General features: G+C 41.8%; 1 protein-coding gene across 11 annotated transcripts in view; it reads right to left on the bottom strand.

The window, feature by feature from the left end:
* The window catches only part of RBFOX2 (RNA binding fox-1 homolog 2), a 250,143-nt gene that overhangs the window by 89,250 nt on the left and 139,568 nt on the right, over positions 1-21,325 (bottom strand). The window contains exon 1 of one of the 11 annotated variants that reach the window (XM_058673325.1): positions 2,315-2,548. The exons of the other annotated variants lie outside the window; for them this stretch is intronic. Coding sequence (XP_058529308.1) covers positions 2,315-2,359 — 45 coding nt within the window. The 5' untranslated portion in view covers positions 2,360-2,548. Of the gene's footprint in view, positions 1-2,314; positions 2,549-21,325 lie in introns of those variants that run through there. 11 annotated transcript variants of the gene reach the window in all.

Genomic DNA, 21,325 nt, shown 5'->3' with positions numbered 1-21,325 from the left:
TGGACAATTAGATGCTGGACTCTTTGCATGGTATATGCTTGCAATGAAAGAATCTCAACTGAATTTGATCTGTAATACTGCAACATGGTGGAGAAATCCACCATGAGGGGAGGGTATGGGGAGGGGTCGGGGGGAATCCCAGAGCCTGTGAAACTGCATCACATAATGCAATGTAATTAATAAATTAAAAAAAATTTAATGTCCCACCAGCTGCATTTTCAAGCTACCTTAATCTCATGCAGGGGAAACCTATTAAATGAAGTAAAACCAGAAAGTATAGTTTCAGTTAGAGAGCAGTGCATTTATCAGTACTAAATCTTCATCTGCCCACTCCCTACCCCCAAGATTTATTACTTATTTGAAAAGCAGAGTTGCAGAGAGACAGAGACAGAGAGACAGACATCTTCCATCTGCTGGTTCTTTGTTCAAACAGCTGCAATGGCCAGGACTGGGCCAGGTCAAAGCCAGGAGTCCTGATCTTCATCTGGCTCTCTCACCTGGGTGGCAGGGCACCATGCACTTGGGACATGTTTGAACTGCTTTCACAAGCACATTAGCAGGGAGTTGGATTAAAAGTTGAACAGCTAAGACTTAAGGTGGCGCCTGTATGGGATGCTGGCATTGCAGGCTGCAGATTTACTGGCTAAGCCACAATGCTGGCCCAGCAGAGTCATCTTACAGTGAAGTAGTACGATTTCACTGTAAAAGACTATTAAATTACATCATTCTGGACAGGAACTCTTAAATCCAACTCCAAAATTTTGGGGGTGGCGGCATTAAGTTTCTGCCTCAAAAATTCATTTCCATGCTATTATTTGTCACATATATCCATTACCTTAATTCTTCAGGGAAATATTCTCATTTTTTCAGCTTTTTCCTTAGACCATCTTCTTTTTTAACCATTATTGTAAGTCCAATGCTTTGCTACTTGGGTTTCAAAAATTTATTGTTCACAGATGCTTCTTGTCAGAAGTACATCAATATTTACTTGTAAGAAGGTTTGCTTCTAATCTAGTCTCATCAAAGTTTAGCTTTAAGCTGTTACATAGGCCAATCCATTGTTTTGTGCCTTAGAGAAATCATTTGCAGATAAATGAAATCCACAAAGATATCTACTCCCTGTTATGGCAAGAACAAACACTATTAATTTGGATAACTGAAAATGGGAATTATTATATAAAGTTAGTATAAAGCGCACAGAGACCAATGTTTCCAACACAGCTGAGGAGGAACACAGCCCGTATCTCTTCCCATATGACTCCAGGACTCGTAGCTTTAGATTTTGGGGAAAGAAAACTTACCCAACAGACCTAATTCAAAAAAGCTTCATTTACATTAGGCACCAAATTACTAATTAAATGTGCACATCAGCATTTCTTTTAATTAACCCAATGCAGTCCAGTCCAACCAATGACTCAGGTGCTAACTATTAGAGAAATGACCAGCTGAAGAAACAAAGGGAGGAAAAAACCAACTAAAGGGCATGAGACTAGAAATGAACAAAAGCAAACTGAAAGATCAAGTAGTATCTATAGTTCAGAATTAATTGTGTCATCTTTCTAACTCCCTGTTCTAGGGTTTCAAGCACAATTAGTTATCTCAAGGAATCGTGGCACAGGGGAGAGTATCTGCTGCAATTGCTTCATTTTATGTGCAAAGAAAATGTAGTTAAGAAAAAAAGAAGTCATCTGAACAGAAACTCAGAGGCAGTTGACAATACAGCTGGAACCAGAATCCAGAACTCTTAACTTGAGCTTTACTCACTCTCCTGAGATTACAATGTGGGGAAAACAGATATTCAGGAACATGTTTTCTAAAGGCCTATTCTGATCCAGATTTCAACAAGGCAAAAATTAAAATGCCAGTAATCCCATTACAAAATAGTTCAAAATGTTAGACTGAAAATAGTCTAGGCATGGAGGGAACACCCTCTGCTATTTGCCACCTTTCTGAGAGAGCAGCATTTGGAAACCACCATCCATGCCTGACACCTGCCCAAATGCAGCCTCGATTTTACCATAACAGCATGTTTTCTTCATTGCCCGCTGTACTGTGTAAAACACACACACACACACACACACACACACACACACAAACCTCTTTGGAGTTTCCAAACTTCTAGAGTTCAAAACCAACTGCCCCATCCAGTCACCAATACTATAAAATTCAAATGCCTGCTACAGCAAGTTAGCAAAGAAGCCTTGAATAACGTGTATATGTCAAGACAGAAAGCCTGTGAATGTTTCGTTTCACCACAAAGTCTTCCCATCAATCAGTTGGTCTCCAAAAAAAGAAGTTCCAACCCTTAGCTTACCTGGACAAGAGGGTACTGGTAATCCATACAATATACACCATACATAGCCAAGAGCAGAAAAGTCTTCAGGCAAGAGCAGCACAAAAGGTCCAAGATTTTGCTGTGTTTGATCTAGCTGTGCTATCCGAAGGAACTAGGTAGCCCTAGAGCTCCTTGGCTGATGACCAGTCTACGCAGATAGGTATGCTGGCTCAGCTGATGAAGCTGGAGCTGCTTTCTGACCAGGCCTCCACACAAAAAAGATTCGACAATACACAGAAATGAGCAGGGGACGTACACAGCTCCAGCGGAGGCCCTGGCTACAGGCTGAAAACTACACCGGGATTTACTGTTGGTTTTCAACTGACAACTGCACAAGAGACTCAGAGCACAGAACGACAGCCAAGGAAGGACACATGGGTTCCTTAAAGTGGCACACAAACAGCAGGAAGCACAAGGTAGCCAGCAGCCAAAATAATATAGATGCCCCAGGCTTTCCGTGCGTCAGCGGGAACACTCCCAATCCAGGGCATTGAAAGGCAGATGGGACCGGTATTATTTCTCTACTCCTTCTCGGGTGTGAGCACGCACGCGCAGACACACACACACACACACACACACACACTCTCTCTCACTGTCTCCAGCAAAGACAGGTGTTAGGATTAACTGTATAAAACCCCTCTGCCATTGAAAGGAATGAGAGACAAAAAGTCACATTATACATGTGGTAAAGGGAGGCCTTTCATGACACTGTATGTGTTTGTATCATGTAACACCTCCCGCACTGTGCTTTAACAGCGGCTAGGACAGCTGGCAGGATCAGCACCCGAAGAGGGGAAGGTGGCCCCAGCTGGGAGGCAACATGAGTCCGCTGGAGGCCTTTGCTATGCAGGGAACACGCTCTCAGCTGTTCCAGTCAAACTTGCAGGGATTAACTCAGGCTGCCTGCACAAGGTGGGGGTGGGATGGTCTTCAGAAGAGCCAGTTGCTTTTCCCCTTTTAGAAAGCTGCCACTGCCACCTTCTCATTACGTACAAACACACATGTGTGCACATACTTCTAGAACAGATATTAAAAGCAGTAACAGACGCAGACAGGTGTCAGGACAGCTTGACAAAGCATAGTTCAGAGTTGACTTTCCGAGTCCACATGGTCCATTAAAAGCAGATTACTACTAAGGAATTCTTAGAAAACAGGACACAAAGTCAGTAGAAACTGAAATACAAATAGTTCCTGACAGAGACACACACCTGTTGTAACTGCTGCTCCTAAGAAGGCTTTCATTTGAGACAGGCATTCAGAAGTTCAAAATGATAAATAATTCTAAATGCGTTTCAGGGGCTGTGCTCACCGTACTGTTAGAGAGCCAGTGATACCGCAGGCTGAGCTTGTAGAGCTGATTTCAGATGCTGAGAGGCAGCCGGGAAGGCACCTAGGGGAGGTTAGGGGCTGCCCTACCCCCATGCCCCCTGGCAGCGTTTCTCCTTTTAGGGTCACCACTTTTTTATTTTAGCAAGAACTCTTTTTTAGAAGCCCAAATGGTCTTCCTATACCTAAGGATAGTTTTCTTGTTTGAGCAGTCACTCTAAGTCAATGAGGACTGATTCTGTGTGTATTATGAGGGACAGGAACACATGGCTTTGGCTTACAAGTCATTCCGTGATCCCCTATCACACACACAATTGATGTGTGGCAAGGAGCAGAATATAGGAGAAAGAATCAGACACAGTCCAGTCTATCGTCAAACGCTTTACATTCCACGCGGCACACAGATAAGGAAAAATGCAAAACAGTTCTACTCAGCCAACTGCTGGGAACTTCTCACACGTGCAATGACAGTACTAACGGTTGCTCCTAATGAACGCTTGCATGGACTCATTCTGCTTTGTTTCTTAACAGAGATTACCAGGCCCCTAATATTTTACATCTCATCTGTCATACCTTAAGGGTCTGTAGCATTCACTCTGTTCTCTACAGAGCTGCTAAAATGGTAGAAGAACAAAAGAACACTTCTGCAGTAAAATCTTACACTACATTTCCCCTTCTGATCAAATCATGTTACTCTCCCATCCTTCCTCGTGCCCCCTCTGCCATTTCATCCTCGCTCTACTTCATTCCATATATAGCAGCGCAGCCGCACTGGTCACTCACTTGCAAACTATCATCTTAAATCACTGTTAAATCTAATATTCCTCTTGCTATGAAGACTGGAAAATCATGATGGTTCTTATAAACCAGAGAGAGCCATAAAAATGAACTATGGTTGAACTAATTACAGAAGATAGGATTTCCAGGTGATACTGTTATTTAAAATGATCGATTACAATTAAAATCCTAAAACAAGTGACATAATTTAAGCCTTAAAGTGATTCCCCCAAAATGCTAATGAGGACCATGTCAATTTTGAGATGTAACTCTTTCTGACCAATAGGTGGATCTAGTACATACAATTATTATTAAGTGAAAAAAAAAATTGTTGATTAGGGTGTGTATATTAGCAAATGAAATTATATGGAAGAATCAAGAATGTATTTAAGTATATGTCAATCAAGAATTATGTTACCTATGCATTTGTGCACACATGTAAATATGACTGACATAAACACCATTTCTCATATATACCGAATGTATGTTTACACACACACCATAAGACAGAACCAATACCTCCAGGGAGTGGAGTGCAGGATTGAGAGGTGATTACTTTGAATATAAAAGCATAATTTATTTAAGTACATTTAAATGAGCACTTATAGCACATATAATTTAACTTATTAAAGCTTTAAGGGAACCAAAACACATTTTACTTTCAGTACTTAAATTTTTAATAATACCGTCTCAATCTTTAATTTGCATTACTGTATTCTCACATTTGTTTTACTTAATATGATGGTGCAACTATAAACTCTAAGATTGTAGAATTGGTATTTTGAGATTGCAATAAGCTTGTAAATTGCTTTAAGTATGATGGGTATTTTGATGATATTAATACTTTCAATATGTAGGAATTTGATTTTAACAGATAATTTTGTACTATGAATGTTTACTGTTAGTACCAGGTTGTGAAATATGGCTTTTTGTTACTGTTATACTTTTGTTTTCAAAAGATTAATTTTTCTGGCCGAAAGTCTTAATTATTTTAGAGGTAATCTGTGACTACTTTGCCATGTGTGTGTTTTTCCTTTCTTCCTGCGTGTTCTATGAGGAAGATGTTCTGACTTTGTAGATGAAACATGCTTATGCTTTATTGTACAAGGAGTCTTATGTTTTTAAAGCAAATAAAAGTGTTTAAAAAAAATAAAAAAAAAAGATTGTAGAATGTAGACAATAAACAATCTTGGTCAAGTGTCTTCCATCGGCTCTGCCCAAACCACACTCAAGTCAATTCATCAAAAATTACTAAATAATTCAATATCTAATTTATAACCCTCTGTACTTCATCTTTCCTTTTAACTCACCTCTTTCTGTAAAGTTTTTGAATTTTTATAACTTAATGATCAACAATTTAGTCATACCAAAATCTGAAAAATACTTCTAGAGGGAAAGACAAACCATAAATACTTATAAGCCACAAATATACCATAAAAACTCAAATTATAAGTGTTAGGGTTGAAAGGTCTCTCTCTCCTTTCCAAGTATGGTCTTTGTAGAGAATAATTTAGCTTTAGTTATTAACAAAGAGAGATTACATTTTTTCCATATGTTTTCCCATTATCAAAGTGATTTTAAAAATAAAAGCATAAAATGAAACTATTTTTGAATCAGAAACTACTAGTATGTGATACTATTCCTCCAAACATACTGGACATTTCCCTTACATTTTTTAAAAAAATTTATTTTTTATTTGAAAGGCAGATTTACAGAGAAAAAGAGATCATCCATCTGGCTCCATCCAGCTGGTTCCTCCCCAAAATGGTCACCAAAGTCAGAGCAATCCAGAGTGTCTGCAGAGGTCTAAGGATTTGAGCCATCCTTTGCTGCCTTCCCAGATCATACGCAGGGAGCTGGATCTTAAGTGGAACAGCCAGGACACAGGGATGCAGGTGTAACAGCAAAGGGAAGATCAGCATGAAATGTCATTGCACTGGGCCCCGTTTCCCTTACGTTTGATACAACTGCAGTAGGAGTTTGGCACAGCAGTAAAGATACCAACTGACATGCCTGCATCCCATGCCAGAGTGCTTACTTTCAAACCCAGAGTTCAAATCCCCAGTTCCACTTTCAAATTCATTCTCCTGCTATATATCCTGGGAGGCAGCAGAAAATGGTTAAAGTACTTATAAAATTTTTTTTTTAACTTTTAGTCTCCTACAAACTTTTTGATTTTTTTTTTTTACTGGAAAGTCAGATTTACAGAGAGACTTAGAGGCACAGAGAAAGATCTTCCATCCACTGGTTCACTCCCCAAGTGGCCACAACGGCCAGAGCTGAGCTGATCCAAAACCAGGTGCCAAGAGTTTCTTTCACGCAGGTGGAGGGTCCCAAAGCTTTGGGCCATCCTCAGCTGCTTTTCCAGGCATCCATAATTTAATTTAGAACCTGGTACACTAGCCTAATGGCTAAAGTCCTCACCTTGCAAGTGCTGGGATACCAAATAGGCACTGGTTTGTGTCCTGGCTGCTCCACTGCCCTTCCAGTTCCCTGCTTGTGGCCTAGGTAAGCAGCAGAGGATGGCCCAAAGCCTTGGGACCCTGCACCTGCATGGGAGACCTGGAAAAAGATCCTGCCTCCTGGCTTTGGAATGGCTCAGCTCCAGCCATTGGCGGTGACCTGGGGAGTGACCCAGTGGATGGAAGTTCTTTCTCTCTGTCTCTCCTTCTCTCTGTAGATCTCCTTTTCAAAAAAAAAAAAATCTTTAAATATATGCATATATATTTAAGTACTATCATCTTTATTCATATAGTCCAGAAAGAAAAAGACTGATTTGCACAGTAAGGTCAGAGTCACTCGCAAATTTACTCCATCTGAAAAAATATACATTCTGCAATATTGTGACTGTTTTTCCTATATTAAAGTTCTCGTGGACTGATCAGTTAGAAACATGAACCAGAACATGGCTTTTCATGCCTACTTCTACACATCCCATTAAAAGAGACATGCATACCAATTCAATATGTTTCAATATACAACGAATATGTTGAATAAATCAAGTGTGATGAAAATGGAAACAGACCCAGACCTAGAAACAGATCTGATGTTCAGAAGTGAGCTACCTAGATAGAAATCCACATAAAAAAAACTTAAGCTATGCTAAGGATAAAAACTACCTACCATGGGCCCCAGGCCTGAGTAAGTGGCTGAGATGAAGCCGTGTTATCTGTCCATCTATAACCCTTGGGGTCACAAGGCTTAGCAGGCGCTGTGTTAATTCAGTGAACTCAAAGAGGATGTGAGAATCTTCGGTTTCTCTTCTCTCTCTCTCTTTCCCTTTTCCTTCCAGCTGGCTATGCTATAATCCCTGCAGATACTCGGATGCCAGTTAGGTCTCAAATTAGAGTACTTTAGCAAAGGCTACATTGATTTCCACTCTAAAGCATAAATTTGGTTTTAGTAGCAATGTTCTTACAAGGTTTGTGTAGTAGGGAAAGCGGGGACTTGACTTGGAGATGAAGATAGAGGGATGAGGACAGAAAGACACGCAGGCAGCCAAAGCATGCCACGTAAAGTGGAATGGCTCAGGGATCAGCGTGGAGTGGCTGAACAGGGGCAAATCACAAGCCCAGAACAGTGGAAACACCGAGGAGAGCTAGCACACTGAGATACTTATTTCAGATTTCATCTTTAAAGATCGCTCAAGAGGGAAACAGTGTTGCAAAGTAAACTTTGGTGAGAATGGCTCTGAGGATACAAGTATGAAGAATGGAGGCAGAATAACCCGAAAGACAGAAAGGTGGGGAAGACCTGCTAATACAATAGTGCAATAGTCTATAGATGCCAATGATTTAACCCAAATAAAGGCCATACACACAGAGAAGATTTGGCTAACAGAACAACTGGAAATTGTCCACATGCATGGTATAAAAGAAAGGGAAAATAAACATAACACTAAGGTTTGAAGTCTACTGGCCTGGCCAAATAACACTGTGTATACAAGGCCTTCTGCAGCATGGCCTGCTCCAAAGTCAGAGCTGCACACACAAGCATCTACTGGGCAGGTCGCATGCAGGATGGAGACCTGTGAGTGCCACAGGAGAAGCAGCCCAGGTTCTGATAGAGCTGAGAGGTTTCTCTCACACTGATTTAGCCCACAGCATTTACTGAACATCAAACACATACTCCAAACAAAGGAAAGACGGAGAAAAAAAGAATGGGGGGGGGGGGACAGGGAGAGACAGATAGGTAAAAAGCAAAGGGCTGAAAATAGAATCTTCAGGAATACTTACTTCTAGAAGACAGAAATAGCAACAGAGGATAAAAAGGCTAGGCAGGCTTGTGGACGAGTCACAAAGGCCAGGCCACAGAGGACATCTGTCACTGCTGTTCTATCCTCTGCCTCTCACTCTGGAGAAGGCACTTCATAAGTTTGTTTGAGACATCAATATATAACAATGTCAAGCAGAAATACAGAAGAGGAAAAGAACGAGAATTTAGAAAAAATGACTGTTTTGAGACCTAATAAAAAGGATGGTAGCAAAACTGATGAATCCAGGGTCAGCATAAAAAACAGACACCATGGCTGGCACATATATTTTAATAAAATTTTCTATTTTGAGATACCTGTTTTCTGAACAGTAATAAAGTAAAAAAAAAAAAGATAAATACTTAGCTATCTATAGATAGGTGATTTTTTTAATGTTTTGTCCCTATACCTTGGGTCCAACTTTTTTCTTATTCCTTTCAACTTATTCAAATTGGCCGTTGAAAGTGCTACCTTAAATACCATTTGTAACATCAAGTTCTACCAAATGACTTTCAATTAGAAGTCATTTTTCTGGGTCTGGCACAACAGCCTAGTGGCAAAAGTCCTCACCTTGAACGTACCGGGATCTCATATGGGCGCCGGTTCTAATTCCAGCAGCTCTACTTCCCATCCAGCTCCCTGCTTGTGGCCTGGAAAAGCAGTGGGGGAGGACGGCCCAAAGCTTGGGGACCCTACACCCTCATGGGAGACCCAGTAGAGGCTCCTGGCTTTGGATTGGCTCTGATCCAGCCATTGTGGCCACTTGGGGAGTGAATCAGCAGACAGAAGATCTTCCTCTCTGTCTCTCCTCCGTATATCTGCCTTTTCAATAAAAATAAATAAATCTTTAAAAAAAATGGCACTGTTTGTTTTTAGGACACTTGTTTTTAACTACTAAGTGTAGAATAGACTTGTCCATCTCTGCATTTCTCTGGAAAGCTCATCACATAATTTACAAAGCACAGGCCCATCAGTGTATGAAAAGGGAGGGGCTGCAGGAGCCCCAGACTACTAATCAGAGGGAACTGAAGGAATCCTCACACCCAGAGTGTCACTGAGTTGTTCAGTTAACACACATCATTCTACTAAGATGTCCCCAGCACCGTTTAAAGTTCTCAGAAAAATCTGAAAATAAGGGCCAAAGAGTAGAAAATAATGAACACAAAACTCTTGTTTGATAAATGCCATATTTACCAGGCAGCACCACCATCTCTATCTCATTTCTCAGGGTGAAAAAAAAAAAAATAAGAATACTTCACAAGCAATTAAATGCTTAAAATAAATTATGATAAACCGGCACTTATCCAAATGGATTGAAATAGTAGTAGTGTTAGGCGCTGAGGGAGGCTTTGAGGCAATGCACCAGAATTCCAAATGTATGAAAAGGCACAACTGAAGCCACACTAAGCATGCTCACAGAAAGGCAGGCACGTAGCACATCCAGAAAAGGCAAAATTCTGTTAAAAAGATTCATGTAGGGCCCGGCGGCGTGGCCTAGCTGCTAAAGTCCTCGCCTTGAAAGCCCCGGGATCCCATAAGGGCGCCGGTTCTAATCCCGGCAGCTCCACTTCCCATCCAGCTCCCTGCTTGTGGCCTGGGAAAGCAGTCGAGGACGGCCCAATGCATTGGGACCCTGCACCCGCGAGGGAGACCTGGAAGAGGTTCCAGGTTCCCGGCATCAGAGCGGTGCGCATTGGCCCGTTGCGGCTCACCTGGGGAGTGAATCATCGGACGGAAGATCTTCCTATCTGTCTCTCCTCCTCTCTGTATATCTGACTTTGTAATAAAATAAATAAATCTTTAAAAAAAAAAAAAGATTCATGGGGCTCGGCAGTGTGGCCTAGTGGCTAAGGTCCTCGCCTTGATCCCATATGGCTGCTGGTTCTAATCCCGGCAGCTCCACTTCCTCTCTATCTCTCCTCCTCTCAGTATATCTGACTTTGTAATAAAAATAAAATAAATCTTTAAAAAAAAAAAGACTCATGTAAAATTATATAGGTTCTAAGGTTCTATGACAATTACTGAATTTCTATATGGATAGAAATAGTTTAATTTATACTTAACAGGAGAAAAGCAAATGACAGTTAAGTACAGAAACACACTCTTGCATGGCACATGGTACAGAAAGAAGTAAGGACAACAGCAAAGCAAGCCGTGGTATGGCAGAGATGGACTCCAGAGTGAGGGACAGGGCACGCAAACTGTGAGGAGGGCATCAGTGCTGTTGTTAGAAAGGTTTTTCATTAGCCTTTTGTTCCAAATCAGCACTTCTAGCAAGTGCAATGTACCCATAAATGACAGGACAATGGCTATTCAATTTAAACCCAGAAAATTGATGACATGGAAACAGCAAGAATAAACACAAAACATTTTTTAATATACCTATTGGATGCATAAGATGTTAGTTTGAAAAAAGTCCCTATCAGAGTGACACAAATTCTGCTAAAATCTTCACAAGAACAAACACCAAACTGATGATGGCAGTTGAGTTGAAAGAATGGTGACACCACTGATGCTTTATAAAATATTTTGGGGACAATCCCTTGAAGAACTCAGCAGTTTACAAATGGACTAACTCATTCTAAGAAAGGAAGCAATGAAGTTGAACATGAAGCCCACAGCAATAGACCTTCTACATCAATTTGTGAGGAAATGGTCAATCTTATCTGTGTGCTAAGAGGACAGAAGATTAACAGCAGACATAATAGTCAACACCAGAGACATCTCAACTGATTCAGCTAACACAATTCTGATGGAAAAATTCAAGTGGAGCAAACATTCTGCTTAATGGATGCCATGGCCAGATCACAAACAAACAGGAAAAGAGCTTTCAGCAGGAATTTAAAAAGTCACATTGAGATCCTAAAGCATTTCTCTGGAGAACAGTAACCAGAAGTGAAGTCCAGCTTTACCTGTGCCATGCTGAAGACAAGGCACAATCAAAGCAGTGGTTACCAAGAAGTGGAAGGGTCCAGTCAAAACCAGAGAAGACTGGTCAAGAGCAAAGGTCAGGGTAACAGCTTTTTCCTGAAGGGCCAATGAACAATAACATGTTTATTCTGAGAATATTTAAAAAAAAAATCCATTCCTTCTGAGAATGTTCAAAGAAAGCTAGTCAATGCACTAGCAGAAAAATACACAGAAAAGCATTCCCCAAGAGTACTCCTCCACTACAGCACTCCCGCTTCCCCCTCCCCACCAAAACACAGTTACAAGGGCAGGGAGAGGCACAGGGATCATCCACCCACTGGTTCACTGCCTAAATGGCTACATCAGCCTAAACTGGGTCAGGCTGAAGCCAAGAGTCTGGAACTCCACTAGAATCTCTTATTTGGGAGGCAGGAGCCTAAAACACTTGGCTGTCTTTCTTAACTATTCCAGGTGCATTATCAGGGTACTAGATGGGAAGAGGAGCAGTAGTATCTAACCAGCATCTACATAGGATGCTTCCATCAAACATGATGGCTTAATCCACTTTGCTGCAATGCTGGCCCTCACTGCTCGTATCAAACAAGGGCAATTTTGTGAGACTGTGCATGGAAATCATTAGGCATTTATTTTACTGTACTGACATTTCTTATTGTTTCTTAAAAAAAAAATCTTTAGGGACAGGCACTGAGGTGTAGTAGGTTAAGCCTCCATCTGTGGTGCTGACATCCCATATGGGTGCCAGTTCGAATTCTGGCTTATCTACTTCCATTCCAGCTCCATGCTTGTTGCCTGGGAAGGAAGTGGATGATTGCTCAAATCCTTGGGCCCCTGCACCTACATGAGGTAGCCTGAAGAAGCTCCTAGCTTCTGGCTTCAGACAGGTTCAGCTCTGATCATCACAGTCAATTGGGAAATGAACCAACAGAAGAAAAGATAGCTCTCTTTTGTTCTGTCTCTCCTTCTTTCTGTAATTCTGCCTTTCCAAATAAATAAATATATAAATAAATAAATAATTCTTTAATCCCCCCAAAATCTTTAAAGGGCATCCATTTTCTTCAGTTAATACTGCTAATAATAATAATAATAATAATAATAATAATAATAATAATAAAAGGCAACATTAACTTGGTTAAATCTCCAGGATCTTCAGTTGTTTTCTGTTGAAGATTTATTTATTAAGAGCATCACAGAGAGGAAGTTGGAAGGCAGGGGAAGAGGAAGTTCTACCTGCTGACTCACTCCCCATACAGCTGCAACAACTAGTGTCTAGACTGAAGTCAGAAACCAGGAGCTTTTTCCAGGTCTCACAAGTGGGTACTAGAAGCCCAACTATTCAGGCCGTCTTCTGCTGCCTTCCCCAGGTGCGTCAGCAGGAAGCGGGATGGCTGAAGTGGAACAGGCAGGAGGTGAACCAGCGGCCATATAGGATGCCGGTGCTGTAGACTGGCTCTTCCCAACATGCTGCCACACAGGCATTAGAGCTCTCGTTCTTGAGAGGTGGACACAATGGCTGGTATCACTGCTTCTAAATGTCTTGAACTTGATGAACTTACACTGAGAAATAAATCTAATTTATTTTTATGTTTTAGTCACATTTTTCCCATGAACTTTGTATATTAAGTAGTTTTATATATTAGATTATCTTTCCCTCATAAAAACTTTCATCTCAACTACCTCCTCTGCAATAAACTGCAAAACATGATTGGTTATTCCATTACAAAGTAGATTTTTGGGGCCGGCACAATGACTCAACTGCCTAATCCTCACTTTACAAGTGCCAGGATATCATATGGATACCAGTTTATGTCCTGACTGCTCCGCTTCCCTTCCAGCTCTCTGCCTGTGGCTTGGGAGAGAAGATGGCACAAAGCCTCGGGACCCGGCACCCATGTGGGAGACCCGGAAGAAGCTCATGGATCCTGGCTCTCGATTGGCCCAACCCTGGTCATTGTAGCTACTTGGAGAATGAACCAGCAGATGGAAGATCTTTCTCTCTGTCTCTCCTCTCTGTAAATCTGTCTTTCCAGTAAAAATAACTATTTTTAAAAAGAAGAAGAAGAAGAAGAAGAGGAGGTTTCTTTCTATCTCAACATGGCCTTAGTCTAGTGCCTCACACTGGCCCCAAGGACATTACCATGTGTGACATAAACAGACCTGACAGAGCTGTTCACTGAACTTGCCTCTCTTGCCACCCACCAACACTAGTTTGTGAAGACTAAGAGATGAAGTAGAATAGAAGAGAGATGTTTATTTGAACCCCTAAAATCAACCAATCTCCCAAATACCAAGCATGAATGTGAGGTCAACCTAGACTAACTAGGCCCAGCCAACCCAACCCAAATAGAAAGCTCACTTAAATTCTAGACTCACAGATCTGAGAAATTACTAACACTGTTTTAAGCCATAATGTTGTGTGACAGTTTGCTGCACCTTAAGACTCACTAGAAACAGCACAACATTAACATGGCAAAGCTTGACAGACACCAACTCTATGCTGTCCTGCTGCAGCTGCAGGCATCACTCAGTTTTTCTTCTTATCTGTTTTGCTCTATTCTTTGGCATTTACACCTTTTACCTTTTTTTTTTTTTTTTTTTTTTTTTGGAAAGTCAGATATGCAGAGAGGAGGAGAGATAAAGAGGAAGATCTCCCATCCATTAATTCACTCCTGGAGTGGTTGCACCAGCCACAGCTGAGCCAATCCGAAGCCAGGAGCCTCTTCTGGGTCTCCCAAGCAGGTGCAGGGCGGCAAGGCTTTGGGCTGTCCTCTACTGCTTTCCCAGGTGACAAGCAGGGAGCTGGATGGGAAACAGGCTGCCGGGGCACAAACCAGCACCGCTATGGGATCCTAGCGCGTGCAAGGTGAGGACTTTAATCATTAGGCTACCCTGCCAGGCCCATTTCAACCTGTCAATTTCTATAAATATCTGCCCAGAACTCTGATTTGAATTCTACTGAATCTGAGGGTCAGCTGGGAGAATTAACATGTAGGAAGAGAGTTTCAGACTACGAACTGTCTTCCTCTATCTTTAACCCTATTCAAATATTGCTTTTTAATTATTATGATTGCCTTCTCTCTAGGTATGTCTTCCAAACCAAGTGTTCTGCCCGAGGCTGCTGACAGCTCCCTATGTCTGAACAACACCAAATTATTAGTACTCATACCCTTGCTAAGAAGGTGTGGTACTAGTGTCCAGAAGAAAAAACGTCAGTGGAACAAACACAAAGCCCAGAAATAGATGCACAGATGCAAGGACAAAAAAAAGTCTTTTGACAAATGGCATCGGGACAACTGGATAACCACACGCACACACACGCACACACACACATTCCTGGATGCACCTCATACCAGATGCAAGATTTAACTTAAAATGGACTCTAGACCTAAAAACAGAACACAAGACTATAAAATCTTTACACAAAATTGTGTAACTATGGATTAGCCCAAAATTTCCAAGATATATTAAAAGTACAACTAATAAAAGAATAAATTTACAATAATCTGAACTTCTTTAAGATCTGCTGTGCAGAAATCCACTATGGGGGGAACAAAAAGACAAGCCACAACTAAGACAAAAAAGCTGTATTGTGCTTCCTTGACAGAAAACTTGTATCCAGGGCCCAGCGCGGTGGCCTAGCGGCTAAAGCCCTTGCTCTGAACCCCGAGATCCCATATGGGCACCAGTTCTAATCCCAGCGGCCCCACTTCCCATCCAGCTCCCTGCTCGTGGCCTAGGAAGGCAGTCGAGGAAGGCCCAGGGCCTTGGGACCCTGCAGCCACATGGGAGACCCAGAGGAGCTCCTGGCTCCTAGCCTTCGATCGGCACAGCACTGTCTATTGCGGTTGCTTGGGGAGTGAATCATGGGGCAGAAGATCTTTCTCTCTGTCTCTCCTCCTCTTTGTATATCTAACTTTGCAATAAAAATAAATAAATCTTTAAAAAAAACCTTGTATCTAGATTACACAACTTCCAAAACTCAACCGAAAAATTCAGAAAGGTTTGCAACAGCCACAAGATTTAAACACCTATCTAAAGAAGACAGCAAACAAAGGACAGTAAATAAACACATAAAAACATTTAATTTCATTATTCACTGGGATATTCAAAGTACAATGTCACTACATATCTAAAGGAATGGCTAAATTTAAAAGAATAACAGGGCCACCTTTTTTGGTGCAATGATCAAGATTTTTTTTAATTTTTTTAAAGATTTATTTATTTTTATTGGAAAGTCAGATATACAGAGAGGATGAGACAGAGAGGAAGATCTTCCGTCCGATGGTTCACTCCCCAAGCAGCTGCAACGGCAGGAACTGAGCCGATCCGAAGCCAGGAGCCAGGAGCTCTTCCGGGTCTCCCACACAGGTGTAGGGTCCCAAGGTTTTGGGCCATCTTTGACTGCTTTCCCAGGCCACAGGCAGGGAGCTGGATGGAAAGTGGGGCCGCCTGTATTAGAACCAGCACCCATATGGGATCCCGGCACATTCAAGGTGAGGACCTTAATCACTACGCTATTATCCCGGGCCCTCAAGATGTTATTTGTGGTAGGGCAGGCAGCATCATGGAGTGGCACATGAAGCTGCTGCCTCAGACACTAGCATCTCATGTGGACCACAGACTAGACCCAGCTGCTTCACTTCTGATCCAGCTCCCAGGGAGAGCAACAGGAGATGGATAGAATGTTGGGTCCCTGCTGCCATGTAGCAGAGCTGGAGAAAGCTCCTGCCGTGGCAATTACTTCTGGTCATTTGGGGAGTGAACCAGTGGATGGATGATCTCTCTCAATCAAAAAGGGGAAAAAAGGTATTATTTGGGTCTCCAGCAATCCTAAATGAGATTCTCTGGAGCACTAGCTCCTCTGCTTTTCACGCAGTTTCCTTACAATACGCCTTTTGGGAGGTGGCAGATGAAGGCTCAACATGGGTCTCTGCCACCCACATGGGAGACCCAGACAGAGCTCTGGGCTCCTGGCTTCAGAATAGCCAAACCCTCACTGTTTATGGGCACCTGGGAAAGAAACCAGCAGATCTTTGACTGTCTCTCTTTGCTTTTCAAATAATAATTTTAAAAAACAATAAAAAGACAACTTTATAAAGAGTAACGCTCTCAGGCTCTGACACAAGACAGCGAGAGCTGCATCCTGCCAGCAGCCATCTCAATGAGACAACCACTGTGCATATAATGTGCATGCCATCTACCATAAAATCTGTCCTCTCCATTGCTAAGTATTTACTCAACACAAATGATGACACAGACCCATGCAGAAACCTGTATATGGATACCCGTGGAAGGTTTACTTGTAACAGTCTAAAACTAGAAACAATCTACATACCAGTCAATGTACAAATGATGAAACAATTGTAGTATATTCACAATGAATTCTACTTGGCAGTAAAAACAAACTACCAGCATGTGCAATATCATGGGTGACTCAAATGAATTAGGCTGGGTGAAGAAAACCAGATAAAAAATTATTGTATTCTTCCATTTTTATAAAATACTAGAGAATGCAAAGTAACCTCTGTTGACAGGAAACAGATCAGCAGTTGCCTGGAGATGGGCCCAGGGAACAGGAGGGAGTGCTGGAAGGATTACAAAAAAGCATGAGGAAGCATTTGGAGATGATTAATATGGTAATCACCCTGGTTGTAGTGATGATTTCATAGCTGCATACCATGTCAAATTTAACAAAGTATAAGCTTTAAGCATGTGCAGTTTATTTTATAGCAACTTTACCTCAACAGAGCTGCTAAGAATTAAAATAATGAAATTTTGCTTCATTTTTTCCAAGTTTTGTTATTTTTTTGGAGAAGAGGGAAATGATGAAGACAGAAAGGGACAAGCTAAGGTAGCAGGCTGCCCTAAGACACAACAGAGAAAATCTAAGGAAAAGCAAGGTGGCAGGTGTGGTGGCAGAGGGGATGAGGTAAAAAGCAGACTTAAAAGGCAGGTTTTTCTGAAAGTGACAGCTACGCAACTGTTAGCCCTCGCACAATACTCTTCATCTTGTCCCATGTACCCCTTCTGTGCCCACCACTGTCCCCATCCAGCTCCAGAAGAACAGAGGCCTCACAGTCTGATTCCTTCAGGTTTCTCTTATACCTAGCCTAGCACCTGGCTTGTACACACTGGCATTCGGACAGCCTCCAAGTCCAGGGCTCTGAAGCTGGGATCCTCACATCCAAGTCGTAGAGCCCTCACTTCCTGGTGGAGGTCACTTTGGAAAAGTTATATAATAATCCTCTACCACAAGTTCTTCATCTGGAAGAAGATAAAGCAATACCAATCTCATACAGTTGTTATGACGACTAGTCAGTCTATGTACAAACAGGCTTGGCATATAGTAATTATTAAATTATAGCTCTGTTGCTGTTGTCATTGTTGTCAGCATCGTTGTGTCATCAGTGGAGCAGCAGCATTGCCAAAAATATAAGGAGAGCATTCGAGGGAGATTGAGAATTATCTCAATTATGAAGTAAGATTTGTATCTGGGGGATAAGTGGCCTCAGCAGGAGGCACAAAGGACATAAAGAGCTCTGAAATCTGTTAGGAGAACTCCTACAGATACACAATATGGAAGAGTCAGATCAAAGCAGGAGTGTTGATAAGAAGCAGAAAAAATGCAAATGATTTTTATGCCTAAGCAAATTCCACTGCAGGCAGAACTGGTAACCTGTTCTCCCTCTTTATTCAACAGGACAAAGATCCAATGGGAACCCACTCCCTGTGCTCCATGTCAGAAGCCAACAGAAAGGGAGGAATGTGGGGTCCAGAGCACAGAGCTGCCCTCTGCACCGATGAGGTGCACCAGGCTCACACCTTACAGGTGAACTGTCAGGCTCCCAACCACTTCACCTGACACCCATTCCCCCTGGGACCAGGGACAGGGCTCTGACAGCAGCCACGCAGCAGGATGGGAATCCCTAGGTTGGCAGCAGCCCCTTGCTCCATTCAGAACTGTAATCTCTTGACTTTAATTTAATGCAGCAATTCCTGGTAATATGGTTTGAGGAAGATAAATGCCCAATGTAGCCGGCTGTCGTTTACTCTGCTCATGATGCAAGAACATTTTTAAATTAAACTTCCCTTTATGATAAACAAGCTGCTTCACTGAATGTTCCTGTGCAGTCCTGATACGGAGTTTCTCCGAAAGAGGATTAGAAATCAAAGTCGCCCTCCTGCTTCTGGCAAAGCCCACAATCCATGTATTACTCCATCACCCAAAGCAAGCTCCTGAGCCCCGAGACTCATATGCAGAAGCAGGTCCTGGAAACAACTTCTTTCTACTTCTTGCAGGCTCAGTATGACAGGATCTTCACTGATGCAGACTCATCTCTCTTTTGGCCAAAACAAAACAAAAAAATCGTAATTTCTTTAAGGAAATACAAAGGAAACCTTCACAAATACACATGCATTAAAAAAAAGGCCAATATTAATTTCATTTATCATACAATGATTTGTTAAGCCTTCTCTTTCTAGTAATCTAAGGAATTAAACCATAAACGAAATCAATGTAGAATGGCAGAAAGCCTGCCTGGGTTTTTCCTGCTCTGACAAAAAGCACAAAGCCATTGAGTTGTAGCATTTGAAGAGACGTACATTAGTTTACTCTAAGTGAACGTACTTGGCAAGCTGGTTAAAACAAGCAGCACTCAATGATCAAGACAAAACAACTGGGTGGAGCCTCAAAAAGAGAACGACCGGAATAGGTTCACTGATTCCTGAATCAGTTGGGAACATTTTGAATCCAACGAAAAAGCTTCCCATAGCAAAAGTAGAAGTAAGGGGGGAAGTGGCTGCTTTGCCGTCACTAGGACCGATTATTCTAACTGCTTGGAAAGCAAGGTCGCTGGCAATTATCCTTCGGAACAAAAAGAAAGAACTCAAGGTCCACATCCGCATATTCTTCACGAAGAAGCAAAGACACCTAAGACCTGAGGTGCATTTTCCTTTCCTATGTAGCACACTTTGGTGGCCAAAGTCCAAATTTAGGAAATGGCGATTCTTAAAAATCTTTACTACAGAAAGCTAAAGTCTGCATCACAATTGATTCAACTAACTTCTTTTTTTTTTAAACTAAGGGCCTCTAAAAACCTCAAATCACATCCCATTTCAGAGAAATGCATATGCCTTCTCAGGAAATCTAAGACAAAGACAAGGCTGCCTCTCAGGAGGCCGTGCAAAGACCTACTTCAAGGGCCGGTATAAGAATATGGGGCTGATGTCATCCTGGCATCCTCTGTGCACTCTGAAGTAGGGGCACTCGGTGCCAATCTGTGGGAAGACTCATCTCTTGTACACAGAGAGGGATGGGTACTACCAGAGGGAGAAAAATCTGCCTTAATAATGTCTATTTACATATACTCCTTTGCCGTTAGAAAAACAGCCTGGCATAATTAATAAGATTATAGGGATTTTGGATAAATAAGATGAAAGTCTGATCCTCACAGGATTAAGCCCCAAATCCTAGTATAAATCCAACGATTCTGAAGATCAACACCATATAACAGGATTAAATCAATAGCCGCTTTTGTTCTCATATTGGAAACAATAACAGCTGGCAAACCCAGGGCCAGCGCAGCACCTCATGGGTTCCACCAGCAGCGAGTCCAGGACTGAGAACCGGAGCCTCGCTGTGACTAAGCTGCTTGAGCACCCTCCTCAAAATCCTTATCTTCAAATCCAAAACATAGAAAGTCTAGAAAAAAATTTTTTCCTCTGTCTTTAACTTCCTCTCTCCCTACCTTCCTTCACCCCCTTTGTGATGGCAGAAGAGGGATTCATTCAGTCATAAGTATGACTTAAACTAGTACGGCTATAAGGCTATTACAGTATGAAAATTTTAAAAATATCTAAGTGTGTGGTTAGCCTAGTAGTTTAAGATCTTCACTTCTTACATCAGAGTACCTGGGTTCCATTTCCATCTCGGTCGGGCTCCTAACTCAAGCTTCCTGTCCATGCATTCCCTAGAAGTCAGCAGGGATGATTCAAGTAACTGGGCTCCTGGCACCCACACTGGAGATGTGGACTGAGTCCCCAGCTCCTGGTTTTGGCATCCGTGCAGCCCCAGATGTTGCAGGCATTTGGAAAGTAAACCCATGGATGAGGACTCTCCATCTGTCTCCCTTTCAGTTTTTCAAATACTCTAGCAGCAAATACAGGGACAAGGGTTGCCCTATAACTGAAATGGGATGTTAATGTGAAGTATACAAGTACTGCAAAACTCTTATAAAATCCAAAAGATTAAAATTATGATACATATCTGGCCCTAAGAATTTCTGATAAAGGACTGTGGATCTATATTAACTTTCCAGATGAGTCATTCTTTAGCTTAAAAAAAGACAGACATTCAATGAGTAATGGCAAATCAGAGGAACAAACTAAAATTACTAAAACAGCATGTCAAGTAATGGTTATCAAACTGCATTTGGTGTGTTTAAGATGGACATGTACTGAACAGTCGGGGGGGTAGATCTGGGGTCACATATGTTGCAAGCTGATATTCGCATTGTAATAGTGGCTAGGAAAATAGAATGTTTTAAGCAAAATTCTAAAGGTGGTTTTGGGGGTAAGGATTTAAATTTAAAACTAGTCATCAATCAAAACTAAGTCACAACAAAAAACTTGAGGAGGTGGGAGAATATCAAGTTCTATTCAAATTGTAAGCAAATGAATGCGTTTTCTTTATATACTTAGAGCCCTGT

Source organism: Ochotona princeps, chromosome 15 (assembly GCF_030435755.1).
Source record: "Ochotona princeps isolate mOchPri1 chromosome 15, mOchPri1.hap1, whole genome shotgun sequence".
NCBI lineage: Eukaryota > Metazoa > Chordata > Mammalia > Lagomorpha > Ochotonidae > Ochotona > Ochotona princeps.
This window is presented reverse-complemented; position numbering and strand designations above follow the sequence as displayed.